Source organism: Stegodyphus dumicola, chromosome X1, assembly GCF_044657685.1.
Source record: "Stegodyphus dumicola isolate Sdum_Otavi_A_Nest chromosome X1, ASM4465768v1".
Classification (NCBI taxonomy): Eukaryota; Metazoa; Arthropoda; class Arachnida; order Araneae; family Eresidae; genus Stegodyphus; species Stegodyphus dumicola.
The window spans coordinates 22,453,526-22,471,575 of record NC_140780.1 but is presented as its reverse complement, the minus strand read 5'-3'; the positions used below and the strand labels follow the sequence as shown (position 1 = coordinate 22,471,575).

The 18,050-nt window shown below is 31.9% G+C and overlaps 2 protein-coding genes across 2 annotated transcripts in view; one reads left to right on the top strand and one right to left on the bottom strand.

The window, feature by feature from the left end:
• The window catches only part of LOC118198317 (arylsulfatase B-like), a 76,979-nt gene that overhangs the window by 46,168 nt on the left and 12,761 nt on the right, over positions 1–18,050 (bottom strand). Inside the window, exon 3 of the mRNA XM_035369965.2 lies at positions 10,910–11,020. Within this exon, the coding sequence (XP_035225856.1) occupies positions 10,910–11,020 (111 nt within the window). The remainder of the gene's footprint in view (positions 1–10,909; positions 11,021–18,050) is intronic.
• Positions 2,183–8,139, top strand: LOC146993104 (uncharacterized). Its single transcript, XM_085808445.1, has 3 exons — positions 2,183–2,328; positions 4,180–4,317; positions 6,587–8,139. The coding sequence occupies exons 2-3, from the start codon at positions 4,201–4,203 to the stop codon at positions 7,799–7,801; spliced, it is 1,332 nt and encodes a 443-aa protein (XP_085664571.1). The 5' UTR covers positions 2,183–2,328; positions 4,180–4,200; the 3' UTR covers positions 7,802–8,139.

Here is an 18,050-nt window from a genome sequence, read left to right as displayed (position 1 = left end):
AGAATATTAGTTATTTTTTTGGTTTAGTATGTACTTTACTTTTGTACTTTACATAAGTATTTCCCTTTTAAGAAAATATCTCCAAAATTAAAAATAAATTACAACATATACAGAACAAAAATTAAGATTTAAATAAAATCACTGTTGAAAATGTCTATGAACCAACTTAGTACTATGAAAATAGGAAAGATAACACACGAAGTCTTTATTCTTGTAAAACGTACAATTAGAATTATTTACTTCCTTGTAGGAAGTAAGGGAAGTAATGTAATCGTGAAAAATTTCGGATGTCGTATTTGAAAGAAAATATCCATTTTGACCGTTCTCGAATCCATTTGAACGATTTTGTTAGCGTGACATCTTTAAGTACGGACAAAATAAAGGACTCTTTTTCCCAAAAGGGATTGTAATATGGATTTAAAAGGGATTCAAGAGAGACTTTTTTCGTGACGTCTGTACGTAAGTATGCATATACGTCGCAAAACTCAAAAACGAGTGCCATCAAAACGTTGAAATTTTGTATATGGGACTGGTGTAAAATGTAGTTGTGCACCTCTCTTTTTGGTTACAATCAGCTGCATTAGAAGTCTACATATATCTACCACTCTATTACCCGACTCGGTGACCTCAGATTTTTATTCTCGTATGTTTATAAATTGTGCGATTCTTGCTTTAGAAGTGGTTCAGTTATGCTATTCTTATATTCCGGTTAAGGTCTTTATGGCTTTAATTAATCTGCATGCAGCAGTTGTAGAATTATTAATAATTTAAAAGTTGTTTAAGGTGCTACTAAGCCTATTGAAGTCGCCATTTGTTTACATTTTAAACTCTTGTTTTGTTTAAAGATGCTTTGAGTTTTTATGTATTTTTCCCTCTGCGAGAAGTTAGAACTGAATTGATTGAACGAGAACTATATCTCTCATGAAATTCGAGGAAATAGGTTTTAATGAAGTGCGTCAAAAATGTGTATAATTTAAAGGACGTATGAGGAAGTGATATGTATCCACATGAGATTTTTTATATACGATGTTACTGTATTTCACTCATTCTAAATTTAGAAACGGTTGTATAATGTTTGTATTACGTTTTATAAAGAACGTTCATGATAGGCAACGCATTTCTAGATTGGCTGTTATATAAAATAGTTAATGTGTATGCTATTTATTATTTTAAATTTCATAAAATTATTTTAAAGAAACTCCTGGCTGGCCGGATCATTAGTGCTCGCGGGCCCTCGGGCCGTAGTTTGGAGACCCCTGTTCTAAAACATCGAACCCTCGGCTTAAATGCTAGCATATCTAATTTTCATTCTGGTAAGAACTATGAAAAGAAGAAATTATAATAAAGATTCAAATCACAATAATTGGTTTATTAACATAAAATTCCTACACTATAATGTCTAAAAACACATTTCCAGTTAAATGACAATCTTGATCTAAAATAACTGTGCTGAATATGCTCCTTGCTTTGACTGGTTTATAAATGTAAATTTCAGTTTAAAACGTATAATTTTTATTTAGTTACATACTAGTTATTTGTGCTATTGCTTCATTTCTGGTTTCTGGCGGTACATTCTGAAATGTTAATGAAAATCCACTACCGCAAAATTGTCAGTGGAATTTCCAGACCGTTTAACGACTTGACACCGAGATCGCTTAGCAGAATTTGCTTTCTTTTAAAATGACCGGTTTAGTTATTGGTAAAAAATTAAAAACATAATAATAATAACAAAAAGAAAAGCTTTTGCTGTTGTTTTCAAAAATTTGTATATTTTTTCCAACAATAGTTCAGTTTCCTAAAGAGGAAGAACAAACTTTTTGTTGTTTTAATGACACACCCAGTAAATACTTTATTTTGCAACATAGCTAATCTGTGTGCCATAAGAAATACTGTTCGCAGTAGCAGAAACACATTAAGTGGTACAAAGTTTCATTCACAGTTAGAACAATTTTTATCATGTGTATTATCAGGTTAAAAGGCCCATTAAACACTCCTCTTATCAGTAGTGGACAAGGGGTTGGCTTTTATGCATATAAATAGAGAGCTACTTGGCAGCCAATTCCAGTAGATCACTGCATTTAATCTCGTGGGAATTTAACCTGCTCATTGTAAGTTGGTTTGTTTTCTTCTCTTGCTTTATTAGTTTTACGCTCAATCAAAATGACGCTGTAGTGCAGATTTGTTACGTGTGGCCCAGATTCCAAAATTTCAGCAGATTTGAATTTTTCTAGGAAGTTTACAAGAGTTTTCGAAGCGGAATTGCTGCTCATCTTAAATTTGTTCAGCAAAATTTTAAAACCTCTATCAATCCTTTCAACGAAGCATTCTGTAAATATCTTGATTCTTATAAATTTTAATCTGGGGGATTTAATTAAAATTATTAAGATAGACTAGCAATTATTATTAAATTAGCAATTAATTTTTAAAAAAATTTCTTCTTTTCGTATAATTTTTAGTGTGTGTTCTAGATATCATTCAATTTATACTCTGATATGTTTTATTTTAAAATAAATCATTTATGAAAGGGATATTTTTATGTTATTTGCAAAGTTTTTCCTTTTACATTCAGAAGTTCCGTAGAATTTTCATAGGTGGTGCTAGCTGAACTGCAGCTTAGTTTCCTTCCCTAATGGATTTTAAAGTATACGCTTAAAATATCTATTGTTCCGAATAACAATGAAATGTTGAAGTACGCAGTGAAACAACGCTACACGTTTTTAAAAAGCAGTTTTAATTCTATCATTCGTAGAGTGTTAATAAAATACGTAAGATTTATGCCTTTTATTGTTATAGTAAATATTTTCATATTCTAATCTTAACGAATATTTTTCAGTGTTTTAGTCTCCTATTAATAAATATTTTTCTAGTACATTTATTCTACTGCTAGTAAATATTTTCTAGCAGCATAATTTTCTAGTGTAATGTCTTTGCAAATATCCTGCACTGTTGCTAAAAAAATTTGTTTTATTTTTCAGTTAATTTTAATCAGTAATTAAGTAAATAATGCTTAATCCAAGTTCTTAGCCCTCTATCTGAAAAGCAAGAAAATCAGACTAATTAGGGTTAAATGCTGACTCATAAATTCAGATTTTCTATTTAGAAGTTCATTGGAACTCTCATCTTTTAAATGTTATGGAAACCTGATTGCATCAGAAGTAAAATTGGTCTGGTTATAATACATTTAAGTATCATAATCTGAACTGTGCTATAATTTTTCTGAATGCATAATATTTTAATCAATGAATTTATCACAACATGCATTATATAAAGTCTCCCTTTTTATCATTAACAGATATATAAAAATAGCTTGGTTAAAATTGCAAGAAAAAATACTTTTTAAAGATAACAATCAAAAATTGAAATTTAAAAATGAGGCATTTGAAAAAAAATATGCGCTTTTATTAGAAACAAAGATTTCATTTGAAATAGTTTATGCTTTTCTTATAATATAAAATCAGTAAATATTGTTATGTTGTTACATAAAATCAAAATTCAAAATTTTTTCTAAACCAGAAAAGAAAGAAAAAGATTTAGAAAAAAGGAGAAAACTCCTAAGCCATCAATAAACGTAATTTTGCTTTTCTTGTGTTTTTATGAAAAGGAAAAAAGTAAGAATAGTATAAAGACTTCTCATATTGAAATCGAAATGCAGGTATCAGTCCGGTGAGGATACTAAAGTGAAAATGAAGAGCATCAAAATAAAGTGAAAAAGAGAAATAAAGAGAAGTATACCTTAAAGGCTGTATCTGATTTGATGACTGTGGTTTCAGGAGACAAAAAATGTAAATACCCGTCGAGCTCTTTATAATAATACTAAACACTTTTAAAATTCTACGAAACAGCTTCTGTTTCATTACACACACGTTATTCAAAAATTAAGAAAGAGTGCTTTATTGCAAAGTTATTCAGTGCAATATTGTTGAACGGAACCGTCTCATTTAACTTTCACTTTTCAGATTGAGCACTTTCAAGTTACGGAAAAAATATTGAACAAATGAATATCTAAAAATTTAATTTAATATGCGAGTCAGAAGAAAAAAGAATAAAAACTATGGATAATTCTGAATTATATATGTTATTATTATTTATTTGATGGGGGGCTATGTTTTGCTGTGTTCCAGCAGATTGGACCCAAATTGTTATAGACATTTGAACTGATATCAAACTATTTCATTACAGGTGAAATTTCTTACTACACTTATGAAAATGCTCAATCATTTCATCACATTTCTGTTTGCTGTAATTACTGTAGATGCTTTTACTTGTCCCGATGGTAGCGGCTCCTTCTACTATGCTGATGTATCCACTGGTTGTCAAGTTAGTATCGTGGTCCTTAGACGTTAAAAATATTTCTTAATCTATTTTGAAACTCATTACAGTAGCATGTGATTTCTTCTTTTCCCATCTTTAAACAATTTTTCACTTATATGCATCATATTAAGTGGAAATTATCAATATATGTAACATATAATTAATATTTAAATTCTCGTGTACCTTTCTTTGCATGTAACTTGCTTTTTCAGTGCATTGAATCTTATTTTGCAGCATAGGTAAACTGTGGCATTTGGAAGTGCTGTTCTTAGCAGGAAAAACATATTGTGTGTTATTTAAACATTAATTGTGTGTTATTTTTTACACATTAATTGGTGTTATTTTTTACACATTAATTGTGTGTTATTTTTTACACATTAATTGTGTGTTATTTTTTACCCATTAATTGTGTGTTATTTTTTACACGTTAATTGTGTGTTATTTTTTACACATTAATTGTGTGTTATTTTTATTAATTTATGTTAAATTTATTTTTCCTCTTAAATACGAGTTTTGAAAGGTAAAGAATTATATAGGAATTAAATTATCTTGTATTTTTAGGTCGGGAATTTACACTTAATCTAAAGGAATTTAAACTGCAAAATTTTCTTTAAAAAATTATCTTCGGAATCAACTTTTTAAAACATTTATATTCACTAATCAACTTTTGTATCAAATTTCTAAGTGCCCGTATTAATATTTTTATGACGAGAATAATCTAAGTCCTTTTGAATCCATTAATGATAATTTCAAAAGTATAGAAGCTTCAAATTTTGAATCAAATGAGTTAAATAATCTTTCCCATTTCTCACTATTTTATTTAAATAATTAAGATTTACATTTTGTTTATAACTTGAATGAAATTAGTTTATCATTATTGTAATAAACTGAATTTATAATTAGCAAGCTTTTAATGAAATTCAGATAAATGCTAATTCAAAAGGTAAGTGCTAAATACCTTCTCTGTGCTTCATTTCTTGCAGTAATGAACATTTTTCATTTGAATTCCCTTATCCAGGCTAATTAAATTTTTTCAGTTACATTAATCTGATTTATTCAAAATTTTAGACAAAATATAAAAAATCAATTACATTTCTTACAGTAAAATAAGAATTAATACCATAATCGTCAAATTTTAGTGTTCCTGAGAATCGAAGCTTTCGTAATGTAACCACTCAAATCTATTTCATATTATAAAAGCTCTCATGAATTCCTTTTTAGGCAGTTACGAAACAAGTAAATTTTTTTAATATGGATTTAGAAGGTATGCCCATTTAATAAGTCTCGAATACGGGACTTTTTTCGAAAACTGCACTAAAGTTTATGCTGAAAAACACTTATTACTCAACATTTATCAATCAAAGTCTTATGTGTTTTAATATTTTAATGCTTCTGAAAAACTTCATTACTTCTGAACTACAATAAATAAAACTCTTTGAATCCTCAAAAATAATGCAGTCGTGCAAGGATAGTAATAAGTGAATGATAAAAATAATAGATGATAGTTTAACAGATAAGTTGCTAACAGTATTAAATTTTTGGAACATTAAGTATTATACTACAAATAAATTTTTAAATATAAAAATAACAGATGATATTTTAACAGATAAATTGTTAACAGTATTAAATTTTTGCAACATTACGTATTATACTACAAATAAATTTTTGCGTTAATGTTGCATTTGAAAGTTGACTGATGTCTGATGAACACCTCTGCAAAAAATGTGTGAAGCGAGCTCTGAACAGAGGTTTTCCGAATTTTTACTAGGAATTAATTTTTTTAATTTTCGTAATAACATGCGGCAGACTTCGTCCTCAACGTCCATCACAATGGCTTCAGTCATTGAAATTCAAGTACGGAAATTATTAGTTTTCATGCCAGGGATTTACATTTAACATGAAGGCTTTGCATTTATTCAGATGGTAAGAGATTCTATATTTGGCTCTTGATTTACAAGGAGTCCTAAAACTATTAGTTGCATGTTCAAACGTAGGTCTAAGTTAGTTTCATAAACTTACCGGTTAAAAAAATTGGATCGCTACCTAAGCTTAAATACAGAGAATCAATCATTTCAATTAAAACGTATTTTTTTTATTCTTGGCTGAAAAAGGAGGATTTTCAAATATACTTTAAAACTGTCATAACTCTGATTTGTTTAGAAGGTTCTTAACAAAATATAAAATAAACAGTAAATCACAAGAAAATGTTTTCATATTAGATTAAATCCATGCGCATACACAGCGGATGCTGAAATTATTCTTTCATTATTTTCAGGTGTATCATTTGTGTCGATCTTCTGAATGTCTATCTCTTGTATGCCCTGATGGACAGGCTTTCAACTACCAAACTTCTCATTGTGAAAATACAAATACTTTCCACTGCAAGGAAACTGTAGATTACAACATGCATAAACGCTTTCTTGAAGCGAACCACACCATTTCCATTGAAGAACTAAAGAACTCAATTTTGAACCTGACTGAAACCATCCAGACTTTAGTAATGGAAACCATCAAAGATGTTGTTATTCCAGTTTACATCAAGCTTGAACCATACTACGAAGTCTCAATTCAAGGCATGAGTGATAACGCTTTGCTAGTTATGAGAGAAAAATTAGTACCCTTCATTCAAAAGGTTGAAAACTATGTTAAAACTTTGAACTATAGAGTGATTGAAAAGATTTACAGGTTAAATGAACTGCCTAGTTCATCGCATACTGATAGGTTTTCGTTTTCGGATGCAATGAGTGAGGTTTCAAATGATATCGAATCCCTATCAAAGCTTGGCAAATGTATTTCAGCCAAGTTATTTCCGAGTAGAAGGTTCAAGCGTAGCACTGGGGATGGAAAAGAAATCGCAGTTACCCAACAAGAAAAACAAATTTCCGAGTTACTTTATGGCTTATTAGATCCCATCTTCCAAAGCGCTTATGAAAGTATTAAAGATAGTTTTATGGAAAAACAGAATACCCTAACAGCTAAAGTAATCCTTCCAATCATTTACGAAATGATTGAAAATCGTGAGACACTGCTTGATCTCAGAACAGCGTTTTGGTCAACAGAAGCTGCAGTTGCACCCCTCATTTCAGAAATCTTGAGGCTGCAAAATTATAGACCTTCTAAAGGAACTGTAATTCGAATTCCCCAGTCTTCTATAGATGATGCTAAAACAAAGTTAATAAGAGAGACAAAACCAATCGTCCGCAAAATCGCTGAAAGGCATCTTCGTATGATTCTCTTGACTGTGTCTGATAACTTCCCACTAATTGTGGAAGCCCTTCAACGCCTGAGTTCGGCTTACTACACCAGGGATGGCGCTTTCGGCGACAGTATTTTTGATTTCATTACCAAACATGGACGATTGCTAAGAGCTTCTAATATGACTCACGTGAATGTTTACAGTCTGTCTGAAATCAAGAGAGATTTAGTGGGTGTCAAGAGAAATCTTCTCAAAATGCTATTTGATTACTACAACCTCCTATCTGACAGTTGATTTGGGAATATTATTAAAGTAAATCCTAATTTATCCATTCCATATATTGAAAATATTGCATCATATGCAGATGAGACTCAGGCGTTATATAAAAATCAAGTTAAATATGTATATAGAAAATTAGCTGTTAATCAAAGAAGGTTTTAAAATCTCATTTGTTTCTTTAAGTAGTAGCAAGATATGGGGAATATTTGAATGGAAATATCATACTCTGAACTACATAACTTGAAAATTCGAAATCAAATCAAATCCCGAAAGACGAATATTAAATCTGTGTGATACACAGTTTTTAGTTTACTATAAATAAAAGATGTAGAATTATACAGCACTGAATATTTTAAACGATTTATAATTGTTTTATTATTATTCCCAATTTAAAATGCAAAAGGAAAGTCAAAATTTAAAACAATTAATTTGCATAATGCATTCCGAAGAATTTTAGTGCAGCACATTATATCAATATTTATATTTTCAAAACATTTCATCTGTGAACTCAACTAGCAACACCCATAAAATATTACATTGTGACGATAAATACGATAAATATAAACTTTCTAACTTTCTTGTATAGCTTACCTTAAGCTTGAATATTCTTAAAGTCCAAAGAATGCGTCGTAAAATGTATGTATTTAGCTACGTCTTTTAAAAATATTTATTAAGATTTATAATTTAAAAATTAATCTGTAGGAATGCTTTTAATTTGTTTAAACTTATCTGCAAGCAATCGCAAAAATTTTTTACAACTAGAATTGTTGTCATTTTTTAAGTTATATAGTTTGTTTGCCATGCGTTTCTTCTTCTAAATCAAAAAGTCACAGATAAAGTTTTAACTCTCACGTCAGCGGAAGACACAACTCTCTCCTCGCCACAGTAAAATTCGTGGACTTGTTCTGACATTACTATCAGACAAGTGAGAACAGTCACAACGACAATGTCAAATACAGTCACAAAATCATGCTGTGATTTTTTGGTCGGCATTAGGCTGATGCATGTTTTACTTACTAGTTTACTTGTCGTCCAGACGGTATAGTGGTTAGGGAAGCCTACTACGGTACCGAAGGGCCCGGGTTAGAATCTCGGACAAGACATGGATGTTTGTAATTGTATAGTGTCGGTGCGGCATGGCGGCATTCTAAATATGCGGCGAGTCGAATGTCCTCTCGTGTAGATTGGTGGAAGGGGAGAAAGGTGGTAGATACCTTGCCGCTTTGACACCTTGTTTGGTGAAGGTATTGCGAGAAAATTCTAAACAGACTTATTGGCTCATGCGCTTCTGTGATAGCAATATCGACTTTGAAGAACGGCTCCCGTTACGACGATGGTGGGCTACAGATAGCAGCAGACCCGCATGTAACTATGTAAATCTAGGCATGAACTTGCAGAAACCTTTACTCAAGAGCACTGTGATTGATCACTTATATGCACGTAACTTAGACAGCAAGTTCTTGTAAAAAAAATTATTTATGAGTCATCGACAAATCCCTAGTTTAATTTGCTAGTTCTTTGTTGTCTTAATACTGCACTGACATCAAGGTTCGATTTCAATACCAATGGGCAGAAAAATTGTGCTTCTATCTATGGAAACGGAAAGACCATATGAAACTGAACGGAAAAATGTGACCCTCCTAGCCGTCAGTCTAAATAACAGTTCACCTGCGTAAATTGATCCTGTGAGTTTAGTAGGATTTACCTGGGCACAAGAGTAGCTCCAACCAAGCACCAGCAATCACCGTCAAAGTGCACCGTTAGCAATTACAGCTTCTCGCTGACATATTTGTTAGGATACTGTCGCAGCGTTACCCTGCTCTTTTCCTACAACATTTCAAAAACTATCTTGAAGTAAAAGACATGCATCGAGTACTTCGCCGGAAGTTAGGGAAATTTTGCTTTATCCGCTTATAGTCCAACACCATGCAATAACACTGACAGACAATCCCAACCTTAGAACTGTCACCGGTTGATGAACCTTCGTCAGGAAAGCCTATGTGAATGAACGGCTGGCAGAATTCATCGCTTCTAAGCTGCTTCATTTCGGTGTGGATGAAATCTGAAATCTGCCTGACTATTTGTCACAAGACTATTAATGAAAATGGTGCCTACTTTTCTGAAGGATTAATTTTTCCTTTTGTACAAAATAAACGTTCATCATATGCTCTTAAGAGCGTGGATACATTAGAAGTTTAAGGGCAAAGAATGCTCAAAAAATTTACTATATCCCCTTCAAGAAACAAATTGGGGTATTTAGATTATAAGAATGATATCCACATCATTACACCACAAGAACGTACAAGAGGATATTTTTAAAACCTCCCTCGACTAAAAAGTGATTGGAAAGAAAGATTACTTCCATTCCACTAATTGAAGTTGCTGAAGTTTTGCAATTCATAAATATCCGCGGTATTAAACACATCAGATATTCTGAGGACAAAAATTCTAGAGAAATTGACAGCGTTTTCCCCGTAATGTAGAGACTCTGGCTCACTGTTAGTTTAGCAGATAGTATCTAGACCAGCGGTTCTCAACCTTTTGACTAACGCGTACCATCTAAACAAAAATTGGAAACCTTTAGTACCGCCACTACAAAGTACTACTACCACCACCACTCTTGAACAAAGCTCAGATCGCATAAATTTACGAATGTTAGAGGAAAAACTAAATTAGGATGTTAGGGTTTTAATTTTTGAATTTAATAGACAAATATACTTTGCTTCTTTTTTACGTACCACTTATTTTTCTCTTGCGTACCATCGGTTAAGAACCCCTGACCTAGACATTAAAAGTTTAAGAGGGGAAAACACTTAAAAACTTGTGTCCTCAGTAAACCCAGGTCTTCAGATTACCGGATTAATTTTCCACTCCCAACACAGCAAGAATGTCTTAATTATTTAGAAAAGCGCAGAAACTACCCCAGCAAAAAATAATTTTAAAAGATTAATTATAAAAATTGCTAGGCAGTAGCACTTTTTGTATCTCTAAATCATTGTTTTGCATAGTTAAAAGATTACTTATTTTAAACAGCTAAGATTCAGAAATGTCATTAGCTTGGAATGGAAAATTCCGGTCACACATATTTTCTTGATAATATTTGAAAAGAAAGTTTCTACTTACTAGGTCATCCACAATCATAAACACTATATGGGGTTGAGGCGCAATCCCACTGCAGCTTCCAATGAGCATCAAAATAAGAACTTTTTCTAGAGTCCCCATAACATTTGAACTCTGAAAAACATAAATGCAAATATGAATTTCAAACATATACTTTTTACTTGTTGCTGGTGCTTCTATTAAGAGTAGGCACCTTTCATTAAAGTGGGAGACATGTGTTTTATAAGCACTCCTCTAGCAGCGTGAAAAACTGGACCTGGTAGAAAATCCAAATTAACTTGCTAGTGCTACTCTTATTTATCTCAAAATAGTATATTATATTGTATTACTTAAACATAAATTAGAACAATAATTTTAATCTACAGCTAAGTTCCAGAATACCAGCAGTAACAAATCCACAGTTAAGTTTCAGAATACCAGCAGTAACAATGTCCAGCCGAATGTAAGATCAATTACTTATTAATTAATGATTTGTACTAATACGTGTTAAAATACAATTTTATCTCTATGGAAATTACATTTCGTGAAGAGTCACTATAAACCTATATCATTTGTTTGCAGAATTTCGAATTCAATCGCCTTCCACTTCTGGAGTGTAAGCAGAGTGAAAAGGATATAACATAGAAAAAACTAATTGCAAATTTATTAAAAGGGTTGAAACGAAAATAATAAAGACTGATAAGTTTAATAAAGTCAATACAAAAAAATGAATGACTTGTCAATTTTTACAAATCGCACCTATCTTTCTGTCGCTTACATTTCAGAAACTCTTCAGTTATTCTTTAACATTAATTAATGTATGAAATTACAAGGAAGTGATTTCTTAATTTATTAAATCTTTACATTGAAATTAAACTTTATTAAATGATCAAATAGCCACTGGTGACAAACTGATTACTATTTAAGTATCAAATAGATAAAAAATTGATTGTTGTTTGAATAGTTAACATTATCTTAACATACGTACATTTTTGTTACTGTGTGAAGATATAATAATAATAGTGTTCTACAATACTCTATAACAGTGCTTTTTTCTCATAATTGTGCTTATTACAATGTCTGATAATAATGTTCTACAAGGTGTTCTTGTTTCTCTTAAACCAAATTTCATTAGCTTCTAATTGGACTATAAGGTTAATACAGTTACATCATCTACAAATTATAAGGAATTTAAAATTTACTTGCGAATATACCGGTTTTATGAATTTTACAGTTCTATATAATTATTTTTCAGAAGGAAATAATTTATCAATAAAATTCTTCTGTGTGTAAAATCTTTATCTCTTCTCATAAGGATTTTGAAGTAATCCATGACCATTCATCTTAGCAAGCTGCAATTAAAGGTATGTCTTTTTGGAAATGATGCTTCACTTACCATTTACGTCTTCAGTATTTTCGAAAAGAAAAAAGGGGGGGGGTTAACTAAAATGCCTAGCGGTAAATTGTGAGTGTTGCTCTCAACACCTGTAGCGAATCATTTATTGATTAATTATTTTTACATTGCTGGCCATTAAAATTGCTACACCACGAAGAAAAGATAAAAAACAGAATAATTTTTATTGCACATACACGGAATAATGGGAGGTAGAAATGATTAAATTTGCAGGTGGTTTGGAGTACATAACGTGCAGAATACGTACATACAACTGCCACTTTTGGCAACAACAACAGCTGCAATCTTGCGGGGCATCGTGTTGGACTGAGCTTGCATGACAAATACGGGTATTCCATTTCCATATGGCTTCAATTCTATGCCAGAGTTCTTCAACTGTAGTGACTGGCGAGTAGTTGCGTACCACTCTCTCATAAAAGCAACAGTCGAACACTTTCTGTATCGATGAAGGTAAGGACAGCCCAGGACGCATGCGTTCATGCATTATGTTGAAAGAGGGCATTCATGCAGACCTCGAAGATATGGCTCAAGCACCTGCCTTAATGTATCAGAAATGTAACGGCGGTTGTCGACGTTACCGGCCATGCGAACAAGAGGCGATCGGGCTGTGTACTCAATGGCACCACACAGCAGCAGGGCAGATTATGAGCCCTTATATGACGAATGCAAACTGGCATCATTCATTTTCCTCAGTGCCTCCACAGAAAAATACGTTCATTATGATGTGGTGCACTTCTGTGTCCTGTTTTGTCGTTTATCCCATCACTGTAGGCGCACCTACCTTTAGTGCACCATCAAGGGAAGCTGCATTAAAGGTCGCTATGTTGACAGTCTGTGGTGTTGAAGAGGTCATTAAACTGTCTGTGTGGACACTTGTCGTTCTGCGCACAAGAGAAGTTCCTGACTCAGGGTACGTGACATGGCTGCACAGTCCCGCGAAGCCTGGCGGACAACATGTCTGTTCTCTCGATCTTTAGTGGCCCTGGGCCTCTGAAATCTTGCACGGCGTTTAGTATGGCTATCCTGGACCCATCAATTCCATATTCGTCTGGCAGTTTGGGGAACACAAGTAGCAGTGTTGAGGAACAACAAACCGCAGTCCCGATAGGCCACGATCATGCAGCGGTAAAATCCCGACGCATGGCTGGTAGAAGTTTTAGCTTTTTACGAGATATAGCATGATCTTTACACAAATAACTAACGCTCAAATGGGGTTTCCAAATGAGATATCCCTTGTGTAACCTTCCAGTTTATAAACAATGTATAATTCATTACTCATACCTGTTTTTGTCGTGTGCGTTGGAGTCTAGTCTGAATTCAAATGAACGTACGAAAGTTAATACGAGTGTAACCTTTTTATTTAGCTCTTGAAATTAATAGAAAACACTACTTGTGCTACAAAGCGAATTCCTCCATTTGCGAGTATTTAAACTAGCATAAATTGAAATTCAGTTTTAAGTAACGTGACTTAAGTAATTAACGGAATGCTTATAAAGCCGGCTAGCAAAATGGCTGAAGCGGAATAGGCGATAGCACATAACTATAAACGAGAATTCTAGAAGCTCTAATGCTAAAGCATTCAAACCCTTGGCTTAAAAACTCAGCAGCTAATTTACATTCTGGTGAAGACCACGGAAAGAAAGATGTTATAGTAAAGCTTCAAATCATAATAATTGGTTAATTAACATAAAATCCTACACGCTGAATTTTAATGCGGCTCTTAAGTTCACATTTTTAAGTTTCAAATATGATACCAACACCTATACATTAAACTTCCCTATTAAGTTTACTTCGTGAAAGAACTATGTTCACATTATACAGTTACAAAGTTTAGTTAAAATGCTCTCAGGCAAGAATTATAATAATATATCTTTCATGCATAATTACTTTCCAAATAAAATCGTGTCATTGCTAACTCTTCTTTTGTAAATGTAAGGTTATAAGGATTTTATGTTAATTGACCAATTCTTATGATTTGAACCTTTAATATAAATTCTTTCTGCAATCCGCACCAGAATTGAAATTAGTTGTGCGAGTATTTAAGCCCACGGCTTGAATGTTTTAGGGTTAGAGCCTTTAATAGCCTCACTTACAGTTTAGGTCCTATCACTAGCTCTAACAAAGTTTATTCTGGCTTTTAGCAATTCTGTTAATCGATATTAAAAAAGCACCGCTGAAATATCTGAGCCAGCTTTGTAGATATATTAGGTTATTTCGAAGTAGGAGACATGAAAAATGAGCAATGCCCTCCCCGGGATTCGAACAACTGACCTCTCGAATACGCGCCGAGTGTGCTGACCACTACCCCACAAAGGCATGCTAAGAAGGCGGTAGAAATTCTTTATAGCTTAAATATATCCCTTTGTGTAGTTTCCGACTACTTTACGTACTGTCCGAAAAATCAACAAGATAGTTGATAAACTCATGAACGTGGGCACAGACTTATGTCTAATCAAACGTGCTAAGCTATGATATGCAAATGCAAGGTGGAGTGTACAACGCCATTTACCATGTGCCATGTATCGTGTAAATTAAAAACCATGTCATACAAACTCCATGTATATATAACTATCGGCATGATGTGCTACGAGCAGCTCACAAACTAAAACTGTAAATAATGCAAATGAACTGAGTCAGTAATGAACATTACGCACTGAGGTCAGTTATCGTGCATATAACTATGCACTTTGCAGCGCGTATAACTGCCTTCAACAGAACAGCAACGTGTCAATACTGGCAAATTACGCAATGCAGGACAGTTCATGTACTACGCGTACTAATACCATCACATCCATATACCGCGACCTATTCTAAGGTGCGAAATGTAAGTAATGGAGAAATGCACAGATGCAAAATTCTGCAGTAATATGCTAACTGTAAATGCAAAGTAATCTATGTATATTAAGGAATGCTAATGTAATCCATTATATGTTTTTGTACATGGTAAATATATTAATGTAATGATTAAGCAATGTATTATAAGTATAAAGAACTTCGGTACAGAATAACATTGTAAAGCTTACCGGCTTAATTATAAGGAGTAATGTAATATGCACTTTCGTATAAGTTAGTCAGTATAATTTATCCTGCATAATGTTTCACCAGTGCATAACAAATTTCCCTGCGTGTAACTTAACACGCATCATGTATATACACCCTTCTGTGCATAATGTTTTTCCTACGTATCACTAATTTCCCTGTGTATAATTTAATGCGCATCTTGTGTTGAATGCGCAGCCAGTGCAAAACAACATTATTACAATCTGATGATAATGTATCTGTTACCAGTATACGGTATATTAGGAAAGAAAATTAATGTAATAAGTATTTGGAAGTTAATGTAATGTTAAGGTAAGGCGTTATTTTGTCTTGTCAATCTGATGTGTAGAATATAATGTAATGTGTAAACCATGTATCGCAATATAAAATATGTAGTGTAGTATGTACTGATAAACTATCCTGTTAATTTGATATGTAGTACATTATCTAATACGTAAGCCAAGTATCGTAATATGTAATGTAATCGTAATAGTGTCATATGTATCATAATATATAATGTAATATGTAATACAATCGTATTAGTGTCATATGTATCATAATAAATAATGTAATATGTAATGTAATCGTAATAGTGTCATATGTATCATAATATATAATGTAATATGTAATGTAATCGTAATAGTGTCATATGTATCATAATATATAATGTAATATGTTATGTAATCGTAATATTGTCATATGTATCATAATATATAATGTAATATGTAATGTAGTCGTAATAGTGTTATATGTATCATTATATATAATGTAATACGTAATGTAATCGTAATAGTGCCATATGTATCATATTATGCAATGTAATATGTAATGTAGTATGTACTGATTAATGAGCAACATGACACAGAATGCAAAGCCCAACTGAAGAAATGTGAATGCAAACTTTATAATAGTATTATGCATAACGATGTAGGCAGTGTATCGAGAAGTCTATCATGTGAATAAGTTATCCTGTATAATGCAATACCTGTGTATAACTAATTTCATGTGAATAATCTAACCCGTATCGTGCTTATAACCCCCTATTGCGTATAATGTTCCTATGTATCATTAATTTCCCCGTATATAATGTAATGTGTACCCAGTGTATAATGATAATATAATGCGTATCCTGTGTCTAATGCGAATCCTGTGCAAAATAACCCTTTTATAATGTACCAATATAGGGTTTATTAGAAAAGAATTTTAATGTAATAAGTTGATGTGAAGTTAATGTAATGTTAGGATAAGGTATTAATTTGATATGTAGTATATAATGCAATGTGTAAATCATGTATCGTAATATATAATGTAATATGAAATGTAAGATAAAGGTGGACGTGGTGCTGTACTGATTAACCCAAATGGTAAAGGGACAGTGCCCACGTCCTCCGTCGCTTATCGCTTATCGCTTCCGACTACTTTATTTGAATTGAAACTTATACTATTTTAAATATTCGTAAGTGGCAGAGTTTTGTTTCGTAAGCGTAAGTGGTGACTTCTTTTAAATTTAAGGAGTTAATGAAAAAGGCTATTTTGACCTTCGCTGGATACAGGCATTCTGATTCAAACTAAAGCAATAACTCGTTTGTCAGTCTAATAGGATCTGAAGGACATTGATTTAAACTTCTGCACAATTAGAACCCAATAGGGTCTTAAATGCTCCTCTTTATCTTACAGTGTATTATTTTTCCTCTGCCAGTTTTTAAACAAGTTTACTAGCAGTCAAAAAATGAAATAAAGAAAATATTCACACGTAGCTTCATTATGTTTTTAATAAAAGAATTTATTTAAAATGAAAGAACTTTAAATTTCTTTGCATTAACTGACATTTATTGCAACGCATCCTAAAACTAACATTTGAAATCTGTGCCTTATTTTAATAATATACCCAATTCTATTTCTCACGGATTGTTTTCACGCTTTTCTGTTAGCATTTAGAAAAATGTCTTCTTTATTGTACAATTTCCTTTTATCTAACACCTTTCAAACAGAATCTTAAAAAAATTGCAAAGCTTTTTTGAGTTTATTTCTCATACATGTTTCTATTTAAGAAAAAATAATTAAAGTTCACACTTATACTAAAGATGAAGCATTTAACGTCATAGTGAGCACAATAGCTTGAAAATGTAAAATGTCATTAAGTTCCAGTAATTCTTCTCAACGTAGATAATTGTACAGATTTATCCATAATTTTATTTTGTATACATAACTAAGTTCTCAATTTTTCACTTTACATGCTTTTCGTTTTCAAAAATTTCCATGCTTCTCGAGTTCATAGTTAGACGCATTTAAATATTAAATAGAATAAATCAAGTACATATTTATTAAACTTTGCTGATAAATAATTAGCTATTTTTATTACCTAATTCATTAATTATAATTAAAATATTTTTCAATAGCATAACTATATTGTCATATTTTTTTACCTCAGAATGCTTAAATTATTTTCATATTTCCATTATGAAGAATATAAAGATATATATGAAAAATATATGATAAGATTGCGATGGTTATAAGAAGGGTATAAGCTCTATATTGTTATGAGTGATTTTTAGGTATAAAGTCTTATATCCTTTATAAAAAATATAAAGCATTATATATATATATGTATGAAAACTTATTACACTCACATAAAGTAAATGATTAAGTAAATGATAATATAAATTAAATAATTAAGTAAATAAAAATATAAAGTAAATGATTTTATATAAG

Excerpts from the sequence above, each read along its gene's own strand:
- LOC146993104 (XM_085808445.1), top strand. The coding sequence starts at position 4,201 with ATGAAAATGCTCAATCATTTCATCACATTTCTGTTTGCTGTAATTACT. Across the intron at positions 4,318-6,586 it reads ATGTATCCACTGGTTGTCAA|GTGTATCATTTGTGTCGATC; the intron begins GTTAGTATCGTG and ends CATTATTTTCAG.